We start from the raw sequence: 25,994 nt of genomic DNA, 5'->3' as shown, positions 1-25,994 counted from the left end.
CCCCTCCTCAGCCTCCCTAGTAGCTGGGACTACAGGCATGGGCCACCATGCCCAGCTATTTTTTTTATATTTTTAGTAGAGATGGTGTTTCACCATGTTGGCCAGGATGGTCTCGATCTCCTGACCTTGTAATCTGCCTGCCTCGGCCTCCCAAAGTGCTGGGATTATAGGCGTGAACCACACCGCTCCTGGCCACTAAAAGCATTTTTATCCAGATCGCATTTTTTCAGACATTTTTCCAGGGGAATAAAGCACAGAGTAGAGGTAATAATGCCTGTGTCCACCACGAAAAGACAGTGGCAGCTGATAAACTGCAAAAAATGTTGTTTTCACACAAATATACCACATTTAAATGCGAAGAGTTTATTTCATTCTCTTGTTCAGTCAACATTTATCAAAGGTTCCTGTGTTCCAGGTGCTGTGGTAAATATCAAGAATACAGAGATGAATAAGGTGCTGCCTCACCAGGGGCTCCCAGCCTTTATCATATTTGGGGCATTAATCAGGCACCCAGGCATGCATTATCTCATTTAGTCCTTACACCAGTCTCACCTGAGTGTGAATTATTGGGCTCATTTGTATAAAATCACCCAGGCTTTGAGTTCAGGTCTTCGGAGCCGAAGTTTAGTGTTATGCTCAGGGCTGCACGCAGCTGCCTTTGATTAAACATCTCAGCTGTATTATACATATGTGTCCCCCTCCCACTTCCCAGGCCCAGCTAACGTGATATGCCTGGATCAACGGAGGAAGAGTAAAATGGCTTGCAGAGGAAAGCGAGGAAGATGGATCCTTTCAGTTTTCATTGTTCCCCTGTAAGAAAGACCTCTTCCCTCAGGACAGGTTCTTTTATTTTGGCTGTCATGTATAACCCTGGATTAGGAGGCAAAAAATATTCTATGTTCACATCCCCATCTTAGCCCCCGATTCATTGTGTGATCATGGACAAATCACTTGACATCTCTGGGCCTCCGTTTTCCCGTCTGTGACACAGGCTGTGCTACGGCTTTCTATTTCCAAATGGCCAAAGGGCTGAAAATAGGGTGCAGAGTGGGCCTGTGAAGACAACAGGTGAATGGTGTGCCGAGAATTTCCTGCTTCTCCCAACAGCTCAGAGTGAACGGTGCACAGGTGTTCTCAGGCTGGTCCTCTCTGAAGAGTTGACCCCTTTCTCCTACCTTACCTATAGACAGTTTTCCCTTTGACCTTTGGGAAAGGACCCTGGGCCTGCCCCCAGACGGATGACTGACAGCTTCCTTTTTCACTGCTCCTCTGAGCCTTCCCCTTCTCCCAGCCTGCCATCCTAGAGGCCCTCTGGCCTGCTCTATTTATGGCACTTCCTGGGGGCCTGAATTCCTGGCTGGTCCCTGGCTCTCCTTTCCAAGTCAGACCAGTTTACCCTACTCGCCCCAGAGTGCAGCAACTAATCTGGGGGATCAGATGCCAGAAGCTTGACTCCCCTCCCTACAGCTGCCTCTATACTCTTAAGGGCTGGCACACCCCATTCCCAGTGTTAACCCTACTGGGTAAGGTTCTACCAGTAGTCCCCCTGCTACACAGGAGGATACTGGGCAATAAGGTATTTCATTCAAAGTCACATGTGGAGTCAGTGGGGTGCTGGGATTTGAACCCAAATCTGTCAGCTCCTAAGTTCCATGCTTCTCCTACTGTGTTATATGCCCTGGAATTTAGTAACAAGGAAAGCTGACATTAACACTGTCCTTGCTGCTGGCCTGACATTGCCCTAAAAACATCATGTAGGTTAATTCACTTATTCCTCACAAGGATGTTTGGGGTAGGTACTATTATTATCCTAATTCTTCTGGTGAGGAAATTTAGACCAGAGAGGTTAAGTGACTTACCCAAGGTGACGCAGCTAGAGAGGGCAGAGCCATGTGCTTCCAGAGTCATACTTTTATCTCCTTCACCATTCAGTCTCATCTGCTGCCAGGACCCCTGAGGCTTGGCTCTGGGAGAAGGGAAGGACAGAGACCAGCAGGAGCTGAAGAGGCTGAGAAGGAGTTCTTGCAGGAAGACCAGGCCCTAGCAAGTAATTGGTTCATGAAGGGTGTGTGTGTGTGTGTGTGTGTATCGGTGTGTTTTTGTATCTGTGTGTTGGGGGTACAGGTAAAGATACCAGACAGCTAGTAAGTGGGGATGGAAACCAGAATTGGAAAAGTCTTAGCTTGTCTCTGCAGGCCCTTGCCCGCTTCTGCAGGGATGGCAGTGGCTGGAAGGAGCTGGGTTAGGCCTGAGATATGCTGCAGCCTGCCTTTCCCTGTCCCATTTCCCACGGTCATTTCAGAAAACATTCAGAGATTCTAGGAGGTGGCTGAGAAGGAGAGAACAGGGTCAGGCATGGTTGTTCCTTGGTTCTTGGCTGGATATGGAGCTGCCCTCACTGGGAAGGGAGCAGAGAGGCCAGGACGGGGGCGGGTGGAAAATAGAAACCTCACCAGAGGAAGGTTTAAATTCTCACTCCGTGAAAGAGGATACCTCAGGGGTGCATTGATGGAGTCGGTGCTTTATGTGCAGAGACAGCTGGGACCCCAACAGCGTGTTGCCCCAGAGACCCAGCCCGGGCGTGCCTGCCCCTCCGGTCACTACTGAGACAAGGTACACAAACAACAGGCCTCGGGCAGCAGGCACCCCTCTGGAGGGCAGGAGGCTGTTTCCTCTAGCAACTGCTCTGTTGACATAAACACAAGGTGTCCAGGGCTTTGAGCAGCCTTGGCCAGAGAAGAGGGGAGGGGGCCAAGGGTCTCCCAGAGTTTGAAGCAGGGATTGGAGAAGGCACCAGAATCACAGGGCAGGACAGGGTTTTCTGTAGAGGACACAATGCTTGCCTTGCCGTGTGGGACACGCTGTCCTGGGCAAAATGGTGACTCCCGGGGCTTTAGTCCTGGTCACTATGGTCTCCATTCCAGTGGCTACTCCTGGCACCGCCCAGCTCCTGTGGCACCACCTGGCTCCTGGGGCTGCCACTTTCAGTCTTTGAAGAAAGTGATCTGATAAGGATCATGTACATTAAGGTGACTAATTCCTCTTTGAAGGGGTGTTTGCAAGGCCAAAGAACCTACTGGGAGGAGGTGATAAACTACAATCAACTCTTGAGAGGAAATTTCAGCCCTTTAGAGGAGAAATGTGTTGGAGTAGGTGTAAGTGCTAGAGGGATTTTTCTGGTGCTTCTCTTAGCAGATAATCTCTGTGTGGGCTGGGGGACCTTGGAAAGGGACAAAAGCCCAGATGAACATGGTCGAGGCCCTGGTATGACCAGGGATGGCTTTCTCCTGGCTTGCATACCAGAAGAGCCTAAATGTATGGAGTGTCCTCGACATTTGTGGGTGGAACTGGGGGGAGGAGTCTGGGAGGCAGGTGAATGTTTTGGTGGGTTCTACCTCAGGATAGACGAGGAAGGTCGAGATCCGAGAGAGTCCTCAGCAAAGCTGGGCTTTGGACTGAGTACCTTGTGAGCTGCTAATGAGAATCAGCAGTAAAATCTTTAAAACAAAGGGATTGTGTGCTTGGTTTCTGGAACCACAAGAAAGGGGACCTCTAAGAAGACTCTGAAATTGGGCTTGGGGTACAGGGGAACGCCAAGAGATAAAGCAAATGGTGGCCATTCACAGAAGAAAAGAGACTTTGGAACCCTGGCCCAGGCCTGACAACATTCAGGGGCCTCCTGGCTTCCCCTGTGTATCAGCTCTACCCCTGTCGGTAGGAGCCAGAGACGTGCAGAATAAACACTTCCTGTGCCCCGCCCCCTTCCATGCCCTGCTGGCCAACCTTTGTCCACTGGACACACACCTACCAGTCTGCCATCTCACCTAGCCCGCCATGTCTCCATTCTGCAGATAATGGCAAAGTGAGGAAGAGTGAAGGTTTAGGGGAGGAAAGGATGGACTAGGGTACAATAAAATGAGATGTGCCACCTCCTGGGTCTGCTATTTTACCTAGTGCCTCTCCAGCCACTGGACTAGGGATCTGCGGAGCCTTATGATCTTGTCTGTCTCCCACTCACCAAATCAGAGGCAAATGGAAAAATACGGCCTCAGAACAAAAATGTGCACACAGAATTTGGATGGTGGAATCCTGGGATATGCTTAGAAAGACAAGAGGCAGCTCCAAGTCTATTTAGGCACAACTATTAGTAACAAGAGAGGAGGGTCAAAGTCAGGTGTCCACCAGGCTGGGCTCAGAACTGGGATGTGGGGTAAGGAGAAAGACAATAGGCCCAGGGAGGTTGGGAGACTGTGGGATTAGAGGCTCCCTTCACCCGGGAACCAAGGAGATGGGGCAGAGAGGGATTTTAAGGACAACTTTGGAGTCAGAGGATAAGAGTTTGCAGTTGGGATTCTGCCCTTTCATGCTGAGTTTCTGCACAAGGCCAAAAATCTCTTTAGTTTGGCTCATGCTGTATCAGGCAGTCATGCCAGCCCAGGGCTTGGGACACTGCCCGAATTAAGCTTTCTTCTAGGGCCAAGTCCAAAGCATGGGTTAGTGGCTCCAGTCTGCCCTGGGGAGGTCAAAGTAATACCATAGGCATCGTACATCTTTATGGAGATTCCGCCTAACTTCTAGAATTAGCGGGTAACGTGAATAAAATTGGTAGCATATACTACAATGTATATGTTATTATGAGATGATAATAATAATAATAATGGAAGATACATCTGGTATGCCCACTTGCCAAGATCACACAATGGTAGTGGAGCTGGGGTAAGAACCCATGCAATTTGGCTTCTGAGCCCATCCTCTGTCAATTAGTATTTACAGCTAAAAGTTGCACCAGCTTACCAGTTAATAGATGACAGAGTCAGTATCCAACCCCAGGTTGGTCTGACTCCTTGGCCATTACTGCAAAACACCATACCCTATTGCTTTCACACCCCAAGATGATCTGATTTCATGGGTCTGAAGTGGGGCTGGAGTCCCAACGAGGCCCTCAGGTGGTCTCTGGAGCACTCTTTGAGAAGCAGCGCCTTGCGGCAATGGTTCTCAGTTTAGCTGCACACTAGCACCAGGACTTTCCAAAATGATTAAAACCTTTCTGTTGTTTTTTCAGTTGTTCCAGAGTAGCAGTGGGGCATAGGGGTGGTGGCAGGGTGCTGGTCAGGCTTTGTTTTGAACGTATGACAACGAGATCATTTAATCATTCGATTAATCAACAAATAAAAACATACTAGCCCCTACTCCGTGCTCCGCCCTGCCCTGGGGCTGGAGATACAAAGGTGGGTAGGACACTGTGTGTGTCCTCCTGGGATGCCCGTGACCTGACCCTCTGGGCTGAGCATGCCCTTGGTGGAGGAGGGGAGGCTGCAGACTCCCTCTCTTGGGTGAGCTCTGGAAAGAGCCACTCCCCTCCTCAAATTTTGCTGCCCTTGTGGCTTCTCACCCGAGAGCACACAGTTTGTTTCAGCTCTAAAACTCAGCTCACAAAACCTCAGATTGTCAAGGCTAAACGGACCCTGAGAAACGATCTGTGCCCAAGCGGCTGACAGAAGTGCTCAGGAGCTTTTAACTCTAAAGATGCCAGGAGCCTACCCGCAACGTTCTCATTTATGGGTCCTGAGTGGGGTCCGAGGAATATGTAAAAAGCTCCCAACAGCTGTGCTTCTCAGCCTTGACTGCACCTGAGAAGGTCTCAGGGAGTTTTGAAATGTTGGTGCTCAGGCCTCCTCCCTGGAGAGGCTGATCAGGATTTTTAAACACTTCCAGTGATCTCATCATGTAGCAGGTGGAGACCTCCTACTGCAAGGTGTCTGGGCCTTCCAGCTGATCTTGTTAAAGATTTGGGGAGGTATACCCAGGGGCGGTCACTCCTTGCCACCATCAGGGCCTTAAAACCAGGGCAGAAGAAAATCAGAGAAGGGAGGAGACAAAAATTCAAAAGCCACTAAAAGGTTTAGAAAAAGATAAGCAAGATAAAAGGCTGAATAAGCAGCTCCTGTGAATTCACCTGTCAGCACCCTGAGGCTTAATCTCTTTTTTTTAATGTTCTTTGCTTTATTCTAATAGTAATTAATTGATGTAAAATAAGGAAAGCATAGGAATGTATGAAAGCAAAAATGGTCTATAATCTTATTTATCAGAGATTCATAACTTATATATCATACCACCATAATACATGTTATAACTAGATATTTTGTCATAAATCTGATATATAAATTAATGTATAATATATACTATATAACCTTAACATGTATAATTAGTACCTTTTTTTTTTTTTTTTTTTGAGACAGAGGAGTCTCCGTCTGTCGCCCAGGCTGTAGTACAGTTGCATGATCTCAGCTCACTGCAACCTCTACTTCCCGGGTTCAAGGGATTCTCCTGCTTCAGCCTCCCGAGTAGCTGGGACACAGGTGTGCATCACTGCACCTAGCTAATTTTTGTATTTTTCGAGACGAGGTTTCACCATGTTGGCCAGGCTGGTCTCGAACTCCTGACCTCATGATCCGCCTGCCTCGGCCTCCCAAAGTGCTGGAATTACAGGTGGGAGTCACCATGCCTGGCTCCCTAGTGCCCTTCTATTAAATATATTTCTCTGTTTTGGCTTTTTTTGTCACTTTGTAAAAGGCTTTTGTTTTTCAGATAATTAAACATCTGACTGCTAAATCTTTTTGCCATGTGGGGAGGGCATGTGAGTGGAGGCAAGCTGGTGTGCCCACCCCCTACATAGGCCTTCACACATTCATTCCCACACACACACTCACACACAGGTATGGAAGCTTCTATTCCCTCTCTGCCGCCCTAGGCATTATATTATCCATTCAAATACACACTTCATATCATACCCTCAGAGTTACTAATAGGATTTTATTATTTAGGTGTAAAATCAGTTTCCCCCCCCTTTCCCATTTTTCTGATTTCTAAGGAAAAATGGCACCAGGGGACCCAGGAGGGTGGTCCCATTGGGTTGAGCCCTAGCTCCACAGCCCTGCTTGCAGACTCCTCCTCCCCACCCTGGCCATCCCTCCTCTTCATTGCCCTAGGGCCTCAGTAGCTCTTCTCCGTAGGCAGAGGATGGTGCACTGGACAAAGGCTGTCCCTCCACAGGTGGTAGGTGAGGGCTGCAGTCACGGTGAGCCAGGCTAGGTAGGGCAGCAGTAGCAGGGCAGCCAGCTTGTTGATGGGATGCCAGATGAGTGCTGTGCTCACCACCAGCCCATACAGCAGCAGCAGGTGCAGCAGGGCCTGGGCACAGGGGCTGGGGGTCAGATGGCTGCCCGAGAACCGGCTCCTCCACCTTTCTGCTGTACCCAGCATCAAGCTAAGTGCCTGGGGCTCTGTGCATACCATGGGAGTGCAGAGAAGTCTGCCCACCTGTTACCTGCCCGCACTCAATTGCTCTGCTGAGTTATCTGCTTCTGGGCTCTGTCGCTCTGACCCTCTCCCACATTACATCTACTGAGCACCGTCGCCTTACCAGACCAGGGCTGTGGACTATGAAAAAGAGAACCAGGACAGTCCAGCTGATGGTGAGCTGAACAGCATAGAGGCCAAGAGGCAGGGCCAGGGGCCACCCCAAGCCCCCTCTCAGGTCCTTCCACACCAGGTAGGAGGCGTAGCTGTAGAGAGATGGCAACAAAAACAGTCAACATGGCAAATGGAGGAGGCTCTCTGGCACAAGAACTCTCGGATATCCTTATGGGCTGAAATGGGGGCAGATGGGTCTGGGCATCATTTGAGGGCCAGGGAGGGAGTTGTTAGGAGAAGCTGGGCACAGCGAGGTGGGGAAGGGGGTAGGGAGACTTAGGGTGGAAGAAAAGCTAGCTGGAACCCCAGGCAGCCTCAGAGGGTTTCTTACTTTCTAGGGGGCCCGCCATAAGAGGCAAGACAAAGTACCTGCCTTTGCAGGCCAGTATATGGCAGTAATTCACATATAGGTGACTTGCTTCCACCCCAGTGGGTACCGGGGCCATGGGTGAGAAACAAGTACTCACCCCACAACAGAGTAGATGATTGTCTGTACAAGCAGTAGGACTTTGTGGAGCGGGCACCAGGACAGCATCCTCGGGCCCTCACACCAACCAGACATCTGATTACGAGTGAACAGCCAGACCAGGATGGGCCCCAGGTGGGGCAGGAGCACAAAGATGGTCCCTTGAAGCCGCATTCACCTTGAGGAGGCAAAATCTGGGAAGGCAGAGAACATGCTAGTGATGAGTCTTCCCCTGTGGCTCCTCATCTGTCTCTACCTCCTAACCTGACTCATTTCCTGGCTTGAGCTCCTCAGAGGAAGTCTAATCATGGAGGTCCTTCCTCTCTCCCTGGCCAGCTCCAGTCCAGTGCCTCTGAGCGCTTTCCATCCCCAGACCCCAACTTGCCCATCTTCTGGCTTCCGTGGACTTTTTTTCTCCATAGCACTCTTCTGGCACTTGATGGACACTTGGCCCAGCACTGACAACTGCTTCTGAGTGAAAGTCCTTCCTCCTTGTGCATCTGACTCCTGGAGATCAGGTCCCAAGTGACCAGCTTTTCTGCCTCCCACAGTGGGCAGCTCTTGAGGGTATAGCTGGCCCTAACCAAGAAATGTTCTACCTAAGCTGACAGCAACGAACCTGGAAAGACCACGATCTGAAAGCAGGAGCCAGAGATTCCTGGGGCTGTTTTCTAGTCACGAACGGGGCGGCCCATCTGCCCCAGGCTTATCTCACGGTATCAGACTGGTATACTCATGGGGCCCACCCAGGCTGACCTCCTGCCCAAATTCACACTCAGCCTGTTGACACTGTGGATTCCTTTCTCTGAAACCTTAGCTGTCTTCTACCCCGGAGCTATGGGGGATGAGCTTCCTGCTCCATCTTTCCATTTCCAGAGGGTCAGCAGGTAAGCACAGGCGTCCAGGTTTCTTGTGGCCTGACTTTTCAAGGAAACAACTGCCTGGTCTTTGATTAAAAAGCTGCCATGCTGACTGGCATGTTGCTTTGCATGTCACTGGCATGTGGGACAATGTACAGACCCTCCTCCAACCAAGGCCTCCCCCAATATCGTTCTCATTTGCTCATGATTTCAGCCTCCCGCCATGACTGGCCAGATTTGAAGAGTAGAAAACAATCATTTTCAGTGTTCTGAACTGACCTCTTAATCCGTCCTTTTTTTTTCTTTTGATACAGAGCTTTGCTCTTTGTTGTCCAGGCTGGAGTGCAATGGTGAGATCTCAGCTCATCGGCTCACTGCAACCTCTGTCTCTCAAGTTCAAATGATTCTCCTGCCTCAGCCTCCCTAGTGGCTGGGGTTACAGGTGTGCACCACCATGCCTGGCTGATGTTGTATTTTTAGTAGAGATGAGGTTCCGCCATGTTGGTCAGGCTGGTGAGCTCCTGACCTCAGGTCGTTCCCCCGCCTCGGCCTCCCATAGTGTTGGGATTACAGGCATGAGCCGCTGTGCCTGGCCCTAATCCATCCTTTTCTGTCAAGGGTCAGGGACACTGGTCCTGGAGGTTCTGGGACAGAGCTGAGCAGCATGCCTGCCTGTGCATCTTATTTGTCTTTCTCTGCTCCTCACTGTCCATTTGCTCATCTTATGCCTTCCTGTTTCTCTACATGTCTGTCCAGTGGTGGAGGCCCCCTCCCTGCCCCTTGCTGCCCCCATCCTCTTTTCTCCTGACACTCATCACTCCCAGTGCCTCCCTGTTCCCAGGCCTGTGCTCCCCTTACCTTGGGTAGCACACCTCCCAGGCAGGGTGCCTGATGACGTGTGATGCGTGGACGGCCGAGGAGGGTGTGGCTGGTAGAAGGGTGGAGTGGTTCTCCCAGCTGGTCTGCCTTTCTCAGATGACAAGGGTGGTGACACTGGCTGGGAAGTCCAAGTTGCTGTTTCATGGCCCCAAAGAGTTCCTCTCAGGAGGGGCCCCCTGGCCTGCCAGACCCTCCTTGATGTCTGGTCTCTGGAGGCTACCACTTGATGAAATATTTGAGGGTTTGTGGTGAGGGTTTGACTCTGTGACACCTGGACCTCCTGTGACAGCTCAGCCCTAAGTTATAATGCTATCGATGCCTATGGTCTCTGCATCCCATGAACCAGCTCTGTGGCCATGGGAGTGAGTGGTAGGAGCCCTCAAATTTCTCCAAATCTTCCCTATAACTGGGATTGTCCCCAAGGGTGGCAAGCACCAGCTTTGGAAGTGAGTTCGTGATCCATGAACACAGCCCCTGCTTATAGCCTCCTGGTGAGCATGACCCTCCCTGGCTTAGAACCCTAGCTTGACAGATGTTTCACAAACCCCTAGGACTTTACTCAGATGAGGAGGCAGCTGACAAGTGGAGTTGGGTGACAACTCAGGCGGGAGTGACCTGGCCCTCCCTGGAAGAAAGTCCTGCCTCCTAGCTGCCCTAAAGAGGGGTAGGAGAGAGTGTCCCTGTCTGTTGGCAAGGTCCAGTCTCCTGTGTGACTCAGAACTTTGTTCAACAAAAGACAAACAGTCCTACCCAACTCCCTTTGTTCCCTATCCAGGTTCCGAGTACCCCTTCCTGGCTTGTCTATAGGCATGAGGTCTGCTTCCCAGGTTGCTGCTCTCGACGCATTCCTTTGCTACATCTCTGCCCTTTGGGGAAGTGGGCTCCCCTGGGGGTTTTATCCCACCCTCTCACCTCCACCAGGGAAGGAAGCAGAGGGGAGGGATTGCAGTCAGAAACAAGAGGCTAGAGAATTATTAACTGAGACAAGGCAGAGGAAGTTATTTATTTTCTATGGGAGATGATAACTAGGGGCGTGGGGGTATTCACCAAGCCTCCCCAACTACAGGAGGCCAGACCGTGGTGACAAAGGTTACCACCTATTGACCACCCATTCTGTGGTGGGCATTTTACATGGATTAGCTCAAGAATGACAATTATTATCTCACACATGGTAGATATTCTTATCTGTGTTTGACAGATGAGGGAATTGAGGCTAAGGGAATTAAGTAGCTTGCCCACTATTACACAGCCAACATTTGGCTCACCTGGGTTCAGAGTTGGCTGCTTGGATCCAAAACGCAACTTCCTCCCTCTCAACTGCTTCACTCATTCATTCAAGACATCTTTATTGAGCACTTTCTATCTATCGGGCTGTAGCAGGAGCTGAGGGGATAGCAGAAAACATGAGAAATGTCCCTCTCCACAAGGAATTTTTACTCTTGTGATACCATCTCTCCTAGGCAGAGTTTCTAAGAACTCCGAATGGCAAACGGCCCCAAAGTTCAACTGTCTCCCAAGCAGCAGTGTCTCCTGCCAACTCTGGGTGGGAGAAGTGGAAAGCACATTGTGTGAGGAACAGATATGGGTACATCTCAAGTCCACCGGCAACGGGGGAGTCATTAACCCTCTCAGTGCCTCCACTAAGTCTTTTCTGTGCAGGGAGCAGTTGGAACTAGATACTCTCTAAGCTCCCTGGACCGGTTGCATTGGCATCACTTGGGAGCTTCTTCAAGCTGCAGAATCTCTGGCCCCACACCAGAGCTACACGATCAGCGCCTGCATTTTAGCAAGATCTCCCAGGTGACTCTTGTGCATGTTATAGTTTCGGAAACTCAGGTAAGATTCCCTCCTCCGCCTATCTGCTATTTTAATAATAGCCTCGCCAGGCACAGTGGCATGTGCCTGTAGTCCCAGCTACTTGGGAGGCTGAGGTGGGAGGATCAATTGAGCCTAGGAGTTCTGGGCTGCAGTGCTCTATGCCGATCTGGTGTCCGCACTAAGTTCGGCATCAATATGGTGACCTCCCAGGAGTCGGGGACCACCAGGTTGCTTAAGGAGGGGTGAACCGGCCCAGGTTGGAAACGGAACAGGTCAAAACTCCCATGCTGATCAGTAGTGGGATCGTGCCTGTGAATAGCCACTGCACTCCAGCCTGGGCAACATAGCGAGACCCCGTCTCAGACCCTGTCTCTTAAAAAAAAGAAAAAAATACATAATGGCCTCTGGCTAGGGACAGCCACTCACCAGCAGAGGGCACTGTAGGAAGGGGTTTCAAGGTGCAGCACCTACACCTAGGTTGTATCCCTCCCTCCCTCCCTTCCAGACCTAGAGTGGCAAGTTTGCTGACTTCTGGGATCCTCCAGCTACTCCCTTACCTGGGCTGGACTTTGCCAATAGACAGGGACACTCTCCTTCACCCCTCTTTAGGGTGGCTGGGAGGCAGGACTCTGCCAGGAAATGCCAGGCCACTCCTGCCTGGATTCCCCGCCTACCTCCACCTGTCTCTTGGCTTGCCGACTGGGTCTGGCTGATCTCTTTCTCAGAGAAGGAACTGGACCAGCCAGCGGCCTCTAAGCCTGGACGGTAAGGTGAGCACTCCCTTGGGGCAGCTGGAGAGGGGATGGGCATTACGATGGGGTTACCTGGAGCTCCAGGGAGGAGCCAGGCCAGCTCAGTCTGCCTGCTGGAGTGTAGGGACTCTGCTGGAGGCGGGGAGGAAAATGGACTTGGCCAATGGGTATGAGGACCACTGGGATGATTCCACGTCCTGTGGAAATGTCCATTATATTAACAAACGCTATTGATGGCTTGTGTTTGGACCATCCATCCCAGTACTTGTTATGCAGTAGCTGGACATCCCTCAGGAGTTGGGGAGGCACAGGGAGAAGCAGTGAGGTGGAGGAAGAGTTGGGAATTTTCTTAAAGGATATGAGCAGAACTTGTCAGCAGGAGTTTGGATCTTTGTGCTGCAGGATGCAACTGCCTAAGGACAGGTGATAGCAACATTCTAAAGGACTCTTATTTTGGGGACCTGGTACCCAGGATGATCTGGGGTCTAGGGCAAGACAAACTGGAAAAGTGGGTAACGAGGAGTCCAGGCATGGGGTTGGGAAGCTCCAGGTCACACTTGAATGGCTGCAGTGCCGTAAATACCACTCAGCAAGAATGGGGCCATTTGCCATTCCGAGTTCCTTTCCCCCTTCTGGAGCCAGAGGGAGGATGGAGTGAGGGTCAGGACAGCCTGAAAAAGCTGTCAGACTGGAACACCCGGGACTGGCCCAGGAGGAGTTAACCTGCTTCAGGCCAGGTAAAGGAATGGCCTCCCTCTGAGAGGCCCGGTGGGGCTTTGGGAGCGGTGCGTGCCAACTGCTGCAGGGTAGGAGGCTGAGCCAGGGGCTCTGCTGTGCCACCCAGTGAGCTGCACCTCACTGGGGATCTGGACTCTGCTCTTTGGTGGCCCCAGGGAGGTGGCTGCTGTGTAAGCGAGGTGGGGCGACTCTTTTCTTTTCTTTAGCTATTCTATCCCCTGCCACTGGTGCCTTGGTGGGTGGGGGTGTGGTGGGGTTGGGGGGGTGCATAACCGCGGAACTCAGGATGCACGTTCCGTTCCTTCTATTTGTTTTTACTTCATTTGTGCTTCTTTCTCTTCTAACTTCATTTCTTCTAGAGAAGGAAAGGAAGATACTTGAGGAAAAAGAAGGGGTGGACAGAGAAAAGGGGGTGTCTCTGGAAGTCCTTGCTCATCCTCGCTCCTCCTTCCTGCCTGTCTTCAGTTGTTTAGCAATTCCCTATCCATCCTCACTGTGGGGAGAAAGCTCGGATTCCTTATCTGTGAAATGGAGATAAAAATAACACCTCGCTCCTAAGGCTGCAGTGAGAATGAGATGGGACAGGCTGTGGAGAGTGCTTTAACACAGGGGCACTGAGGAAAGCTCTGCAAATGTTAGCGATTGTTATTACAGTTGAAATGATAATGATTACTAATGTGGAAGAGCCAAAGGAATGATGGGACATCAAGGGTAGCTTGCTGCTCCAAACCCCTTCCCATCAGCTTTGGGGCATTGCCGATTCACCTGATTCACCTGTGTGCCCTCCAAGAGGCCTGGCTGAAGAAGGCTGGTGCATTGTCTGCAGGACTGGCTCTTTGGGCAAAGAGAACAATGCCAAACTTCCGCTTCCTCTTCATATTTTCAGTGAGGCCATGGGGGGAGCAGGTCCTGCCCCAGTCTTCAATCCTGAGGATACAGTGGGGCTTCTGCCACGGTCTGGGAGGCACCAGGAAGGGGCTTTAGTTTTCATGGGTCCTGAGGATGGAAGGAAGAAGGTGGGCCAAACCTCAGTTCCAGGTGGGCAGTGCGAGTGACGGGCATGGGGAGGACTGGACACGGGAAGCTGTCCCAGTGCAGCCTCTAGTGAGTCAACCGGAGGGGCCTCCCAGGGCTCCGAAGGAGGACGCTGTGCCTCACAGAACTCAGCTACCAAGCCAGTGAACTCCATTCCTGCAGAAGCTCCTTGAGAGCGGAATAAGACGTCATCTTTGGCAGGACTGAACTTCCCACAGTGTCCGATACACAGCCGGTGCTTAGAAAATGTTCGTTTGAGTGGGAAAATCACACATGACAGCACGTAATCAAGAGTGACTCAGTGCTGTGGGATGGCTGTGGAGGTTTCAGCGAGCTGGAGACTGTCAGAGGCTGGTGCGCCAGCGGGAGGCGCTATTGAACGGGAGGGTCCACGCAGGGAGAGGAAGCAAGTGGGGAGAACTGGTGAGTGGAGAAACAGAAAACCGCATGAGCGAAAGCCAGAGGCTAGAATTGAGCAGGTGTGGGGAGCCTGGTCTGGCTACAGGGCAGGGGTGATGGAAATTGCAGGGGCTGGAAGAAGGAAGTAGCAGGAGGCGGAGGTGGGTTCTGGAGGGCCCCAGAAAGAGCTTCTGGGACTTCTCAGCCTGTGGCCTGGCTGGGTAGCCAGGTGAGCAGGAGGCGAGTGTGTACCTTTGCCCTGCCTCATTCCAGCCTCACTGTAGGCCCTCACCTTTGTGTTTTTTTTAGTTCTTCTTCTTCTTCTTCTTTTTTTTTTTTTTTTTTTTTTTTTTTGCTTCCACTTTCAGCTTTTGTTACTCTTGTTGTATGTCGCCTATCCCTGTGAGCTACCTTCAGGTCTTTCTGGCAGAAGGAGGGACATAAAGAAACACTTGGACTGTGCTTTATCATCTACAAATACTTTTCACATGACCTTATGCCATCCTCACCATTACCCAAGAGGCACTTTTTCCCCACTTTTAACAGCTTTAGAAAAGAACTACAAAGTTAATACAAAATACATGCTTGATGTGAGAGATTCAAAGTTCACAGAAAAAGATTTAAGAAAATACAAAGCTTTGGTTCACCCCTTCCACCTTCTCAGTGTGCTGTGACCCTTGGGAATAGTCTAGGGGGGTGTGTCCTTCCAGAGCTGCACAGTCTTAAGACTGGGCTCACTAGCACGTGTGGCTACTGGGCACCTGAAATACAAGCCAGTCCCAAGTGAGCTGTTCTGTTCATATAAATTACACATGGATTTCAAAAACTGGGTATGAAAGAAGAAAGTAAAAATACTCATAATTTTATATTGATTGCCTGTTGAAATGATAACATTTTGAATATATTGGGTTAAATAAAATGTATTAATGTATCCCATTTCTTTTCTAATGTGGCCATCAGGAAATTTAAAATTACATTTGTAGTTCATATTATATTTTTATTATATACAACTGCTTCAGACCTTTCTCTATACCTTTACATTTATATATATGCATCCAAAAATATGTTATCTATTTATATGCAGTTTTGTTTTTCACATTAATGAGCTCAGAATATTTTATCTCTCTGCAACTTGCTTTTTCCACTTATAGATTTTTCTGTATCAGCACTTGTAGATCAAGGTAGATATTTGGACAGATGAGGAAACTGAGGTACATTAAGCAATATTGAGGCAGGAGGTGGGATTTGATTCCTGACCAGATGGAAAACTGGCTGACACAGGGAAGAGGCACCAAAGCACCTCTCCATAAGACATGCCCACCGGTGCCATGACAGTTTACCACTGCCATGTCAGTGCCTGGAAGTTACTGCCCCTTTCCATGGCAGTGACCCGAAGTTACCACCCCTTTTCTAGAAATTTCTGAATAACCCAGCCCTTATTGCATGTAATCAAAACTGGACATAAATATGATGACAGAAATGCCCCCAAGCTGCCAGTCTGGGCACACTGCCTAGGGTTAGCCCTGCTCTGCAAGAAGCATATCTCTGCTGCTGCTGTACACTGCCACTTCAATGAAAGTTGCTGTCTAATACCACTGGCTCTCCCTTGAATTCTTTCCTAGGTGAAGCCATAAACCCTCCCAGGCTGGGGATCTCCTGCCCTACATCAATATGATAAGCTTACCCAGCCACAGTGACCAAGGTGGCACTTGAACTCATGTTCTCTAACCCTAAACTCAAGCTCACTCTACTTCAGAGCAGTTTATCTCCATGTATTGGGTCATGGGGAGCCAGAATAGGTTCTCAAGTAAAAGAGAGAGGGGTTAAAGGAGTGTGCAGGTTGCACTGGAATGAAGACAACTTGCAGTTATGTGGAAGCCAAGCTTTCATCTCCACAACTTAAAAGGGCTTACCCTGACACTGACGCCTTCTTCCCCCACAGGCCTTTGGCTTTGGCTGGCACGGGGTGAAGGAGAGCCGGCAGCATTGAGTGACCAGGCGAATGTGCCCCCAGGAGAGTTCGTTCCAACCCTCCCAATTCCTACTGCTGGTGGGGGTCCCAGTGGCAAGTGTCCTTCTTCTGGCCCAGTGCCTTCGATGGCACTGTCCTAGAAGGCTGCTGCAGGCCTGCTGGATGCCAAATGGTCAAGAGGAACCAGTGTCCCAGCCTACCCCCCCACCAGAAAACGAGGTCTCAAGGCAGCACCTGCCAGCCACACTGCCAGAGATGGCTGCCTTCTACCAGGAGCTGCACACACCCACTCAAGGCCAGACCGTGGTCCGCCAGCTGATGAACAAACTGTTGGTATTTTCGGCTCGAGAGGTGGATCACCGCGGTGGTTGCCTGATGCTCCAGGATACAGGCATCTCCTTGCTTATCCCACCAGGTAACAGCTCCCGGCTCTCTTCTCCACATACAGTTGTTCAGATTCAGACTGTGCATTAGGTCGCCACATCTGAGGGAGCGATGTTCATAGACACCTTTTACTTCTGATAGTTGTTTGTATTTTGAGTACAGCTTTATTGACTTCAGGGGTGGACGTATTATGTATCTTTTAGGACAACTTCCTGGCAGGTGGAAGTAAAGTGCCTTGTTCTAATGAATCAGTATGCTGTGATGATTCTCCAGTAAAGGGAGGGAAGAGCACCATTTGCAGATGCACACAAGGCACACTACGGGCTAGCGGCAGCCTGGGAGGAAAGGGAAGTGCCTTGCTTACACTAAAGTCAGCTCTACAGTCACCTTACTCTTGTTCATACCACCTCCCTGTGTGTCCTACTGGGGATGTCTCTCCTGGGCTCCTGCCCCACCTCTTTTCTCTCTGGCCTGGCCTCTTTCAGGGGCAGGGGTGTGCCTGCCTGCCAGGCCCATCTCAGCTCTCCCTCTCCTCCCCAGGTGCTGTGGCTGTGGGCCGCCAGGAGCGGGTGTCTTTGATCCTGGTGTGGGACCTGTCAGATGCCCCATCGCTGTCCCGAGCCCAGGGGCTGGTAAGCCCTGTGGTGGCGTGTGGCCCCCATGGAGCCTCCTTCCTGAAGCCTTGTATCCTCACGTTCAAACACTGTGCTCAGCAGCCCAGCCAGGCTCGCACCTACAGCAGCAACACTACCCTGCTCGATGCCAAGGTATGGAAGCCGCTGGGGAGGCCGGGGACCCATGCCTCCCGGGATGAGTGTCGCATCCACCTCTCCCACTTCAGGTAGGCACATGCCATTGGGCTGTCTTCCCACACCCATCTCTCTGGGGACTGCCTTTCCTGCCCACTTTCTCTGTCTGCCTTATCTTCATCTCTCTATATAGAAGATGGTCTGCAAATCCTCTATGCTCTGGTGTCCCTTCCTGGGCCCTCTGTCCTCGTGTCTGTAGCAGTTTTTCTCATACCAATCATATCCAGGACTGCAAATCCCACTGCTGTCTCTCTGTCTGTCTGGAAGCGTCTGACTTAGCCCCATCTCTCCACCTAGAGGGGACCCCCTTCCCCATCTCTCTCTCTCAAATTATCTCTGTCTGTTCTGTGCCGCTTTCAGGTCTGTCCCCAAACTTAGCACCAGTTCTCTAAGACTCCATTCCATCTCTGTCCTTCATCTCTTTGTCTTTCTAGAGTCTTAGGTCCTCTGCCTCCCAGCCTCCTTGCTACCCATTGATAGGAGTAGGGCCATGTGCAGGTGCCCTCCCAGGCATGGTGACCCTGAGCCCACTTTCCCTGTCTCCCCTGCCAGCTGTCCTCCCCATTCAGTCACCAGTCACCATGAGGTGCTCACTTTTCATCCTTCACTCATCAGTTCCACCCTATGTGCTCCCCTCAAGTGCTCTCCGAACTTCCTTGAAGAGCCCATAGAGGCCCCCTGGGTTGCAGGAGCCTGGTGGCAGGTGTGCTGGTGTCTTCGCCCTCCCTACACACCAATGCCTGACACCAGCTCCCCCTGCAGCCTCTACACCTGTGTGCTGGAGGCACCTGTGGGGCGTGAAGCCCGCAAATGGCTGCAGCTGGCAATCTTCTGCTCACCGCTGGCACCAGGACAGTCTCACCTGCAGCTGCGTGTCTACTTCCTCAACAACACGCCCTGTGCCCTGCAGTGGGCACTGACCAACGAGCAGCCCCATGGTGGGCGCCTGCGTGGGCCCTGCCAGCTCTTCGACTTCACTGGGGCCAGAGGCGACCAGTGCCTGAAGCTCACTTACATCTCAGAGGGTGAGGGAGGCGGTGGCCTGTGGGACAGGATGATCAGGAGCCCCGCAAGAATGAAGGGTTCTGGGCCTTCCCTGGACATCTAGGAACCCCAAATCTCTTTTTCCCCCCTGAGATGGAGTTTTGCTCTGTTGCCCAGGCTAGAGTGCAGTGGCATGATCTCAGCCCATGGCAACCTCTGCCTCCTGGGTTCAAGTTAATCTCCTGACCCAGTCTCCCGGGTAGCTGCGATTACAGGTGCCCACTGCCATGCCTGGCTAATTTTTCGTATTTTTAGTAGAGACGGGGTTTTACCATGTTGTTCAGGCTGGCCTCGAACTCCTGACCTCAAGTAATCTGCCCGTCTTGACCTCCCAAAGTGTTGTAGAGGCGTGAGCAACTGCGCCAGGCCCCAAGTCTCTTTTTGTGACCTCGGGGCCAGCAGTAGCCTCACAGAGCCCCTAGGGCTTTGACTACTCTGCTGTCTACTGAGCCCTTGCCACTCACCTCTAGGACAGGGTGATACCAGGTGGGAGGTGGGGAGGTGGGGAGGAGAGGGGTTACACCCCACAGCAGCAGGGAGGAATGGAGGGTTTTTACAGTGCAAGGGCACCCCTGCCCCGGCTCTGGGGATTCCCATCCCCTTGAGACCCTCCTGCCTTTGTTCTGTCTTCATGCCTTCCTACAACCCCATCAATACTTGTGGAAGGCCCCACTCTGAGGCCCTCTGCTCTCTGCCTAATCCCCAGGTTGGGAGAATGTGGATGACAGCAGTTGCCAGCTGGTTCCCCATCTCCACATCTGGCATGGAAAGTGCCCCTTCCGCTCCTTCTGCTTCCGGAGAAAAACAGGTAGCCCAGGAGCCCTGTGTGCACCTCCTTCCCTCTCGTTTTGCCTCTCTTCTCCTCCTCTCCCTTCCCTGTAACCCTGGAGCTCTGCAAACCCTCATGCAGCCATGCACACAGACCTTCCCTTAAAGGCCAGGAGCCATGCAGATCTTTGCAGACAGAAAAATGAAGTGCTCAACCCCAGCTTCTTCAGATTTCCCAAGTCTTACTACAGAGTCCCTTACCTTCTCCTGCTCTTACCCCGGGCCTTTTCCTCACTCACTGGCCACACTCTCACCTTCTCTTTATAGCTAATGAGAATGAGGACTGCTCAGCCCTAACCAATGAGATCATTGTCACCATGCACACCTTCCAGGATGTGAGTTGGAGCTGAGGGGCAAAGGAAGGGTAGGGCCTGGGAGGGAATCCTGGGCAAAGTGGGTGCAGGGTCTGGTGCCCAGTAACTATGGTCCCAGTCACATAGGTGAGAATGGCATTTTCCACAGAGCCACCATACCAGCTCTTTGAGGGTCTCAGATCATCCGAGCTCCAGGTTACCCTGCATCCCTGACTCTTCTTGTCTATTGGTGAATGAATCCAGCAGGAAGTTAAAAAGAACCAATCCCTAGTTTAACCCCTTCTCCCAACTCAGAGAACTGGGGCATCAAGCTGATATGGTTTCTCTCTAGGCTGATTGTCTACATTTGAGAGATGATGTTTTGTATCTTCATCGTGGGAAGTGACCAGGAAGAGGGGCTTGAGTAGGTGGGGTGGGAGTTAGTTACCTCTCCTCTCCTCCTGCTGCACCAAGGGAAGATGCGAAGAAATCAGAGTTGAGAGTCTTTGGGGAACCATAGTGGCTTCTTAGTGGAGAGCAGGCAGATACCCTGTTGTCACTTGGAGAAGAGGAAGGGAAAGTTGGAATGGAGGGAGGGACACATATGCCTGAGATCAGCGTCTTTGTGGTTGGATGACCTCCCACTGCCCCATGACTCACCCTGGACTTCCCTGATGGCTTAGGATGCACCCTGTTTGGTTGTCATGCCCCAGTTTCCAAAGAGCTCAGTGGGCAAACGTAAGACTGAAGGTGGGGTTCTGAAGTTGGGGAGACAGAGGGTAGACGGTGCTGGGTGGAGCAGGATTGTATCTTCTGGTAAGGTGGCTCTGAGTGACAGACTGAAGGAGAGACATGAGGAATGGAGGTAGGACTCTAGCTTCTTCCTCTGGGGTGCCTTGTGACCCCTAAGTGTGTTCCCTACCCCATGTTGACTCAGGGCTTGGAGACCAAGTATATGGAAATCCTCAGATTCCAGGCGTCAGAGGAGGAGTCCTGGGCAGCACCGCCTCCCGTCTCCCAGCCGCCCCCATGCAATAGGTGAGACAGGTTGCTTGGACTGCTGCCTGGGAGATGCTGGGCTCTTATCCTGGTACCCATAGGGTGACTATAGCATTTGGGGTACGTATGGGAGAACCATACTGGGTCTGTTTGTCCCTTTCTTCCAAGAATACCCATTTTCTTGCCTCAGGCTGCCCCCAGAGCTCTTTGAGCAGTTGCAGATGTTGCTGGAGCCAAACAGCATCACAGGCAATGACTGGCGCAGACTGGCCTCCCACCTGGGGCTTTGTGGCATGAAGATACGGTAGGAAGAGGGTCTGTGGAAGGGAGAGGAGGCTGGGCTAGGGCCAGAGTCCTCAGGACACTCTGGAGACTGGACCCCAGGCAAGGGAGTGACTTAAAAGTCAAAGAATGGCTACTCTCCACCCTATTTCCCATAAAAGGGCAGCTCTATTAATCACTGTGTCATCAGTACCTAGAATGATGTCTGGTGTATAGTGGGTGCTCAATTCACATTTAACAACGAATCCATGAACATGAAAGTCATTGGGTACGTGTTGAGTGCTTGCCATGCTGTGCCCTGAGGAGTAGAAAGGCAGATTATAGGATAACGTGTATAAAGCATGTAGCTGGGTGCCTGACACATGTTAATTCAATAAATATTAGCAACGAGGGTGACAGCACAGTCATGATCCCTGCCAAGGACCTCACAAAGAAAGCAGCAGAGTATTTCTGAGCTAAGCTCCAGAAACCAGCCTATGAGTGCAATGGTCAGGGAAGACTTTATCCAGGTGACGGGGCTAGCTGGACCCTGAAAACAGGGTGGATTTTTAAATCATTCATTTATTTAAGCATGTATCAAGTACCTACTATGCCCTGGAAACTGCTAAGCACTGAGATACAAGATGAATGAGGCATGGTCCCAGCTCCTAGGAGCACACACACTAGTAAGGGGTTCAGTGAGCTTGAAAAATAAAGGCAGTGTCCCTGTGCCTTCTTATAAGAATCCGTTATTGTATAACACTGAAGAGAGACAGAAAACAGCGGAAGCAAGAATAATAATGAACTGTGGGGTTATGACCAGAAGTCTGAACTGAGGGGTGCACAATGGTCTCTTCCACCTGGGAGAGGGGAGCTAGAAAGGGCTTCCGGGAGGAAGTGATGGGGAAGAGGAGATCAGCCATTCTGTTTTGGGGAGCAGCAGAGGTTCCTGTGGGTGCAAGGCGGGAAAGAGAGAGACCTGAGCTAAGGAGGTTCAGGATGGGAGAAAGGAGAGAAAGCAGAAAGACAGCGTAAGGCCCGGTGGCGAATGAGCCGAAAAGGCTCATGGAGCACGGAGACTCTGGAAGGTTTTTGTGCACTGGAGGGTCGGGATAAAAAGCCATGGTTTAGGGCAAGTGTTTCCTTAGTAGTGGGCAGGATGTCGTGGCTTAGGAGAGAGGAAGAAGGGAGTTAGGAGGCTAGGGGGAGGCTAGGGGTGTATTTGGGGTGGGGGAGGTAGAGAAGGCAATTAATTACAGAACATCAGAGCTGGAGCAAACTTAAAGGTCCTCTCTGTAAGCCCTCAGCTTCATAGAGGAAACTGAGGCCTAGAGAGGAGTAGGGCTCAGAGGTTAGCCTCCAAGGCAGGGCAGTCTCAAGTTTCAACGTCCTGGGCCCTTCCCTGCAAGGCAGACAAGAGCAGGGCCAGGACCAAAGCTACAGGGCGGGGAGGGACGGAGCTCGCCGCGGCGCAGCCCCGGGAGCCTGGAGGAGGGGAGGAGCCCCTCCCTGCTCGTTTCTCCTCCTCCCCCCGCTGCCTCGGCCCAGGTTCCTGTCCTGCCAGCGCAGCCCCGCAGCCGCCATCCTGGAGTTGTTTGAGGAGCAGAACGGCAGCCTGCAGGAGCTGCACTACCTCATGACTGTTATGGAGCGGCTGGACTGCGCCTCCGCCATCCAGAACTACCTGAGCGGGACACACGGAGGCAGCCCCGGCCCCGAGCGCGGGGGCGCCCGGGATAACCAGGGCCTGGAGCTGGACGAGAAGCTCTGAGCGCCGCCACGGGCAGGGCTGGCGGAGGTGTGGGCGCGAGAGGGGTTGTCCCCCATACCTGAGGAGAACACAGCAGCTGTTCCTGGCCGTGCCCACCAGCCTTCCCTGAACCCTCGGACGGTGCCCGGGACGTCCGCGCCCGCCTCCCGGCAGCAGGACCGCCCTTCGGGCCGCGGACCGTCCCGCGTGCGGGTTCCCTCCTGGCCGGCAGAGGGCGCGGGAGCCCAGGAGATGGCCTCAGCGTGGTCCGCCTGCCGAAACTGACCAGGGAACGCCCAGTGTCTGTCTCCGCGTGCACTTTGGGGCCCTTCAGCCCCCAAGTACTGAGCACTTAGGAAGACCCAGCACTGGGCTGGTGTCACGAAGAATACTGGAATATAGGAGGTGGGGTCTGGAGCCCTGAACAGCACACAGTTCTTTTGCAGGAGTCAAGACGGTGCTCACAGGAGCCAAGTGCAAACTCTAAAACAGCCCTGCCCTGCGTTTAGGGGATTTGGGTGTGGCTTTAGGAGTCGGGGAAGAGCCGAGTGTGGGGTGAAGCAGCGAGGATGCTTCACGGAGGATGTTGGGGAGAGAGGATTTGACTTGCAAAGTGGTTTGGAGATCTTTAAGTACGGGTGGGGGAAGAGGGTGGCTGGACGTAGGGTAGGAGCCGAGAGTGGGCATGGGGGCCCAGCCCTGTGGGTGAGGCCGGGGTAGGACGAGGCTTCCCGGCCAGGCATGCCTGGCTGTCTGCCTCTGCCTCCACTAACTTCCTTTCTCTGTTTACCCTCCCGCCCCGGCCTTGTCTTCCCCTCTCGCTGCTGGCATTTATCAGAAAACATGAAAGCTGAGTAGACACTTGAAGATGATCATTCTGGCCCAACCCTTTTATCTCTGTATCTCCAGCTGCGTGCGTTTTAAGTCTCTCTGACTTGGTTTTTCTGTCCCTGTCTCCCACAGTTGTTCCCTCTCTGCACCTGTGTTTCTGTTATTCTCTCTCCCTTGTCTAAGATCTTTTTGTCTCTGCTTAGTCTCTGTGCCCTGTCTTTGTGTGTTTCTTTCTCTGTCTGAAACCCCCAGTCTTTTCCCTTCAGGCAAGTGTCTCTAAACCAGTGCTATGTATCAAAGACTGTTGAAAGAGACAGGGCTACTCTAGGAATGGATGGGTGGGGATATTTTCCCCGTGGATTAAGATCCAGTTTAGGGTCAGGAAATAAAGGATAGGGATGAAAGAGCACCCCATTCAGTCAGCAGATACTTATTCAGCACCTACTATGTGTTGGACACTGTATACAAAAGACATGAATGGGTTGGGTCCTGAACAGAGAATAAAGGGGTTGACGCCATTCTGGAAATTCTTTTGTTTGCAAACATGTGTTGTTAATTTGTTCAAAGACAGGCAAACAATCTCTCTGGCAACACAATTTGCTTCTGTATTTAATTAAAAGATATTAAAGCTTTTTTTCTATGATGAATAATAAAATATGAAAATTGCCTTTCTTTGTTACTCACTGTATTTTGCTCAGATTGGCAAAGTTAGATGTGAGTAGGAATGATTTGGTAAAATTGTACCTACGGGAATGGGTTTGAGAGAAGCATTTTATAGGCTGCGCTTCCAGTGTGAAAATTATCTGAGCCCCACATGGTAAGTCAGGGAGGTTCGCTTCCATTTCTGGTAGATGTGAGCCTGCAGAACCAGGTCCTTCCATCCCTTCCCTGTTCCCCTAGCCCCACCTGTCCTCTCCTACCCTTCTCATCTGTCCTGCTTACCCCACCGGGGGCTGCCAGTCATACCAGATTGATGCCCTTGCTCTTTCCCTCTCCACTTAGCTCAGGACTGAACTGTGCAGTAGCCCAGCACTGTTTAGCCTAAGGCATCATCGTGTTCCTTCTTACCCTGGAAACAATCATTTTAAGGGTTTCATGTTATCTGGAGTTGCAAATAGAAGCCACAGGATTCCTGTGATGGAGATAGAATGCTTTCTGGCCCCAACTCTAATTTCTCAAAATGGGTTTCCAGTGCTGACAAAGGAGGCTTGGCAATCCTGGGGTAGATGCAGGTCGAGTGATTCCTGTAAAGCAGACCCTTCCTTTCTCACATCAAGCCCAGTTGGCAGGTTGTGTATTGGCACCTAATGTTGAGACATGGTGTGTCCTAGTGGCATCAGGAGACTTTACACTTCGCCCTGACTCAGACTAACCAGAACAGCTCTTCTTTGGGGACTTTAACCTCTTCCTTGGAATGAAGCTATCGTATTAGAGGCTGCCCCAGGGCCTTTGGTTTCATAGACTTGGGCAGACATGGCACACTGGTCACCCAGGGAATGTTCACTTGAGGATTTAAAAAAATTTTTTTGTATCGCCTTTAAATAGAACAACTGATCACTGCTTGTGGCCTTACTTCCAGCCCTTTCCCTGATAAAGGGTTGCCTAAATCACCTGCCTGCAAACCCCAAGTTTGTGACTTCCGCTCTTTCACATGCTGCAGAGGCCCACGTCTACACTTCCTCCTGCTGGATTTGGAGTCTGGGAGTGGGGTTGGGGAAATGAAGGGGTAAGGTTGGGCCTAGGTCTGTGGGGTTGGAGCCTCTGGTGCTCAAAGGAAATATGTGTCCTTAGCATCCCCTTTGATCACTGAGCAGTATTTATGTTAATGTTCAGATCTGTGCTAACAGAAATTCAAGGAAAGCCACATATATAATTTTACATTTTCTAGTAGTCACATCAAAAATTGTAAATAGAGGGCCAGGCACAGTGGCTCATGTCTGTAATCCAAGCACTTTGGGAGGCCAAGCAAGGCAGGTGGATCATGAGGGCAGTAGTTTAAGACCAGCCTGGCTGCCATAGTGAAACCCCATCTCTACTAAATATACAAAAAATTAGCCAGGTGTGTTGGCAGGTGCCTGTAATTTCAGCTACTTGGGAGGCTGAGGCAGGAGAATCGCTTGATCCCGGGAGGCAGAGGTTTCAGTGAGCTGAGATTATGCCACTGCACTGCAGTCTGGGTGACAAACAAGACTCCATCTCAAAAAAAAAAAAAAAAAAATTATAAATAGAAATAGGTGAAGTCAACTTTAATAACACGTTTCATTTAACCTAATATATTCAGAATACTATTTCCACATGTAATCAATGCAAAATTAATGGTATATTTTACATTCTTTTTTATATTAAGTATTTGGAATCTGGTATATACATTGCAATTACAGCAATTTGTATGCTAATTTTTCA

At 51.2% G+C, this 25,994-nt stretch overlaps 2 protein-coding genes across 5 annotated transcripts; one reads left to right on the top strand and one right to left on the bottom strand.

Annotated features, from left to right (window-relative positions):
• Positions 1-6,527: 6,527 nt before the first annotated feature.
• On the bottom strand, positions 6,528-10,600 carry TSPO2 (translocator protein 2). 3 transcript variants are annotated; one of them, XM_074398016.1, is made up of 4 exons: positions 9,658-10,600; positions 7,941-8,133; positions 7,424-7,565; positions 6,528-7,191 (listed from the first exon to the last, which is right to left on the bottom strand). In XM_074398016.1, the coding sequence occupies exons 2-4, from the start codon at positions 8,111-8,113 to the stop codon at positions 6,994-6,996; spliced, it is 513 nt and encodes a 170-aa protein (XP_074254117.1). In that variant the 5' UTR covers positions 8,114-8,133; positions 9,658-10,600; the 3' UTR covers positions 6,528-6,993. The 3 variants fall into 3 exon arrangements, with proteins under 3 accessions (XP_074254117.1, XP_074254118.1, XP_074254116.1); XM_074398017.1 differs by lacking the exon at positions 9,658-10,600 and adding an exon at positions 8,559-8,773; XM_074398015.1 differs by lacking the exon at positions 9,658-10,600 and adding an exon at positions 8,325-8,770.
• A 286-nt stretch (positions 10,601-10,886) lies between these two features.
• Positions 10,887-24,362, top strand: UNC5CL (unc-5 family C-terminal like). Of its 2 annotated transcripts, none has more exons than XM_074398014.1 (9): positions 10,887-11,514; positions 16,363-16,807; positions 17,317-17,617; positions 18,348-18,610; positions 19,336-19,437; positions 19,725-19,792; positions 20,688-20,788; positions 20,940-21,053; positions 22,559-24,362. In XM_074398014.1, the coding sequence occupies exons 2-9, from the start codon at positions 16,423-16,425 to the stop codon at positions 22,779-22,781; spliced, it is 1,557 nt and encodes a 518-aa protein (XP_074254115.1). In that variant the 5' UTR covers positions 10,887-11,514; positions 16,363-16,422; the 3' UTR covers positions 22,782-24,362. The 2 variants fall into 2 exon arrangements, with proteins under 2 accessions (XP_074254115.1, XP_010332434.2); XM_010334132.3 differs by lacking the exon at positions 10,887-11,514 and adding an exon at positions 11,576-12,266.
• Positions 24,363-25,994: the final 1,632 nt, after the last annotated feature.

The sequence above is a fragment of the Saimiri boliviensis genome, chromosome 4 (assembly GCF_048565385.1).
Source record: "Saimiri boliviensis isolate mSaiBol1 chromosome 4, mSaiBol1.pri, whole genome shotgun sequence".
In the NCBI taxonomy this organism is placed as follows: domain Eukaryota; kingdom Metazoa; phylum Chordata; class Mammalia; order Primates; family Cebidae; genus Saimiri; species Saimiri boliviensis.
The sequence above is the reverse complement of the archived record's forward strand: the minus strand, read 5'-3'. Positions and strand labels throughout refer to the sequence as shown.

Excerpts from the sequence above, each read along its gene's own strand:
- TSPO2 (XM_074398016.1), bottom strand. The coding sequence starts at position 8,113 with ATGCGGCTTCAAGGGACCATCTTTGTGCTCCTGCCCCACCTGGGGCCC. Across the intron at positions 7,566-7,940 it reads ATCATCTACTCTGTTGTGGG|CTACGCCTCCTACCTGGTGT; the intron begins GTGAGTACTTGT and ends ATCTCTCTACAG. Across the intron at positions 7,192-7,423 it reads TAGTCCACAGCCCTGGTCTG|GCCCTGCTGCACCTGCTGCT; the intron begins GTAAGGCGACGG and ends CCCTGTGCCCAG.
- UNC5CL (XM_074398014.1), top strand. The coding sequence starts at position 16,423 with ATGTGCCCCCAGGAGAGTTCGTTCCAACCCTCCCAATTCCTACTGCTG. Across the intron at positions 17,618-18,347 it reads ATCCACCTCTCCCACTTCAG|CCTCTACACCTGTGTGCTGG; the intron begins GTAGGCACATGC and ends CTCCCCCTGCAG. Across the intron at positions 20,789-20,939 it reads CAGCCGCCCCCATGCAATAG|GCTGCCCCCAGAGCTCTTTG; the intron begins GTGAGACAGGTT and ends TTCTTGCCTCAG.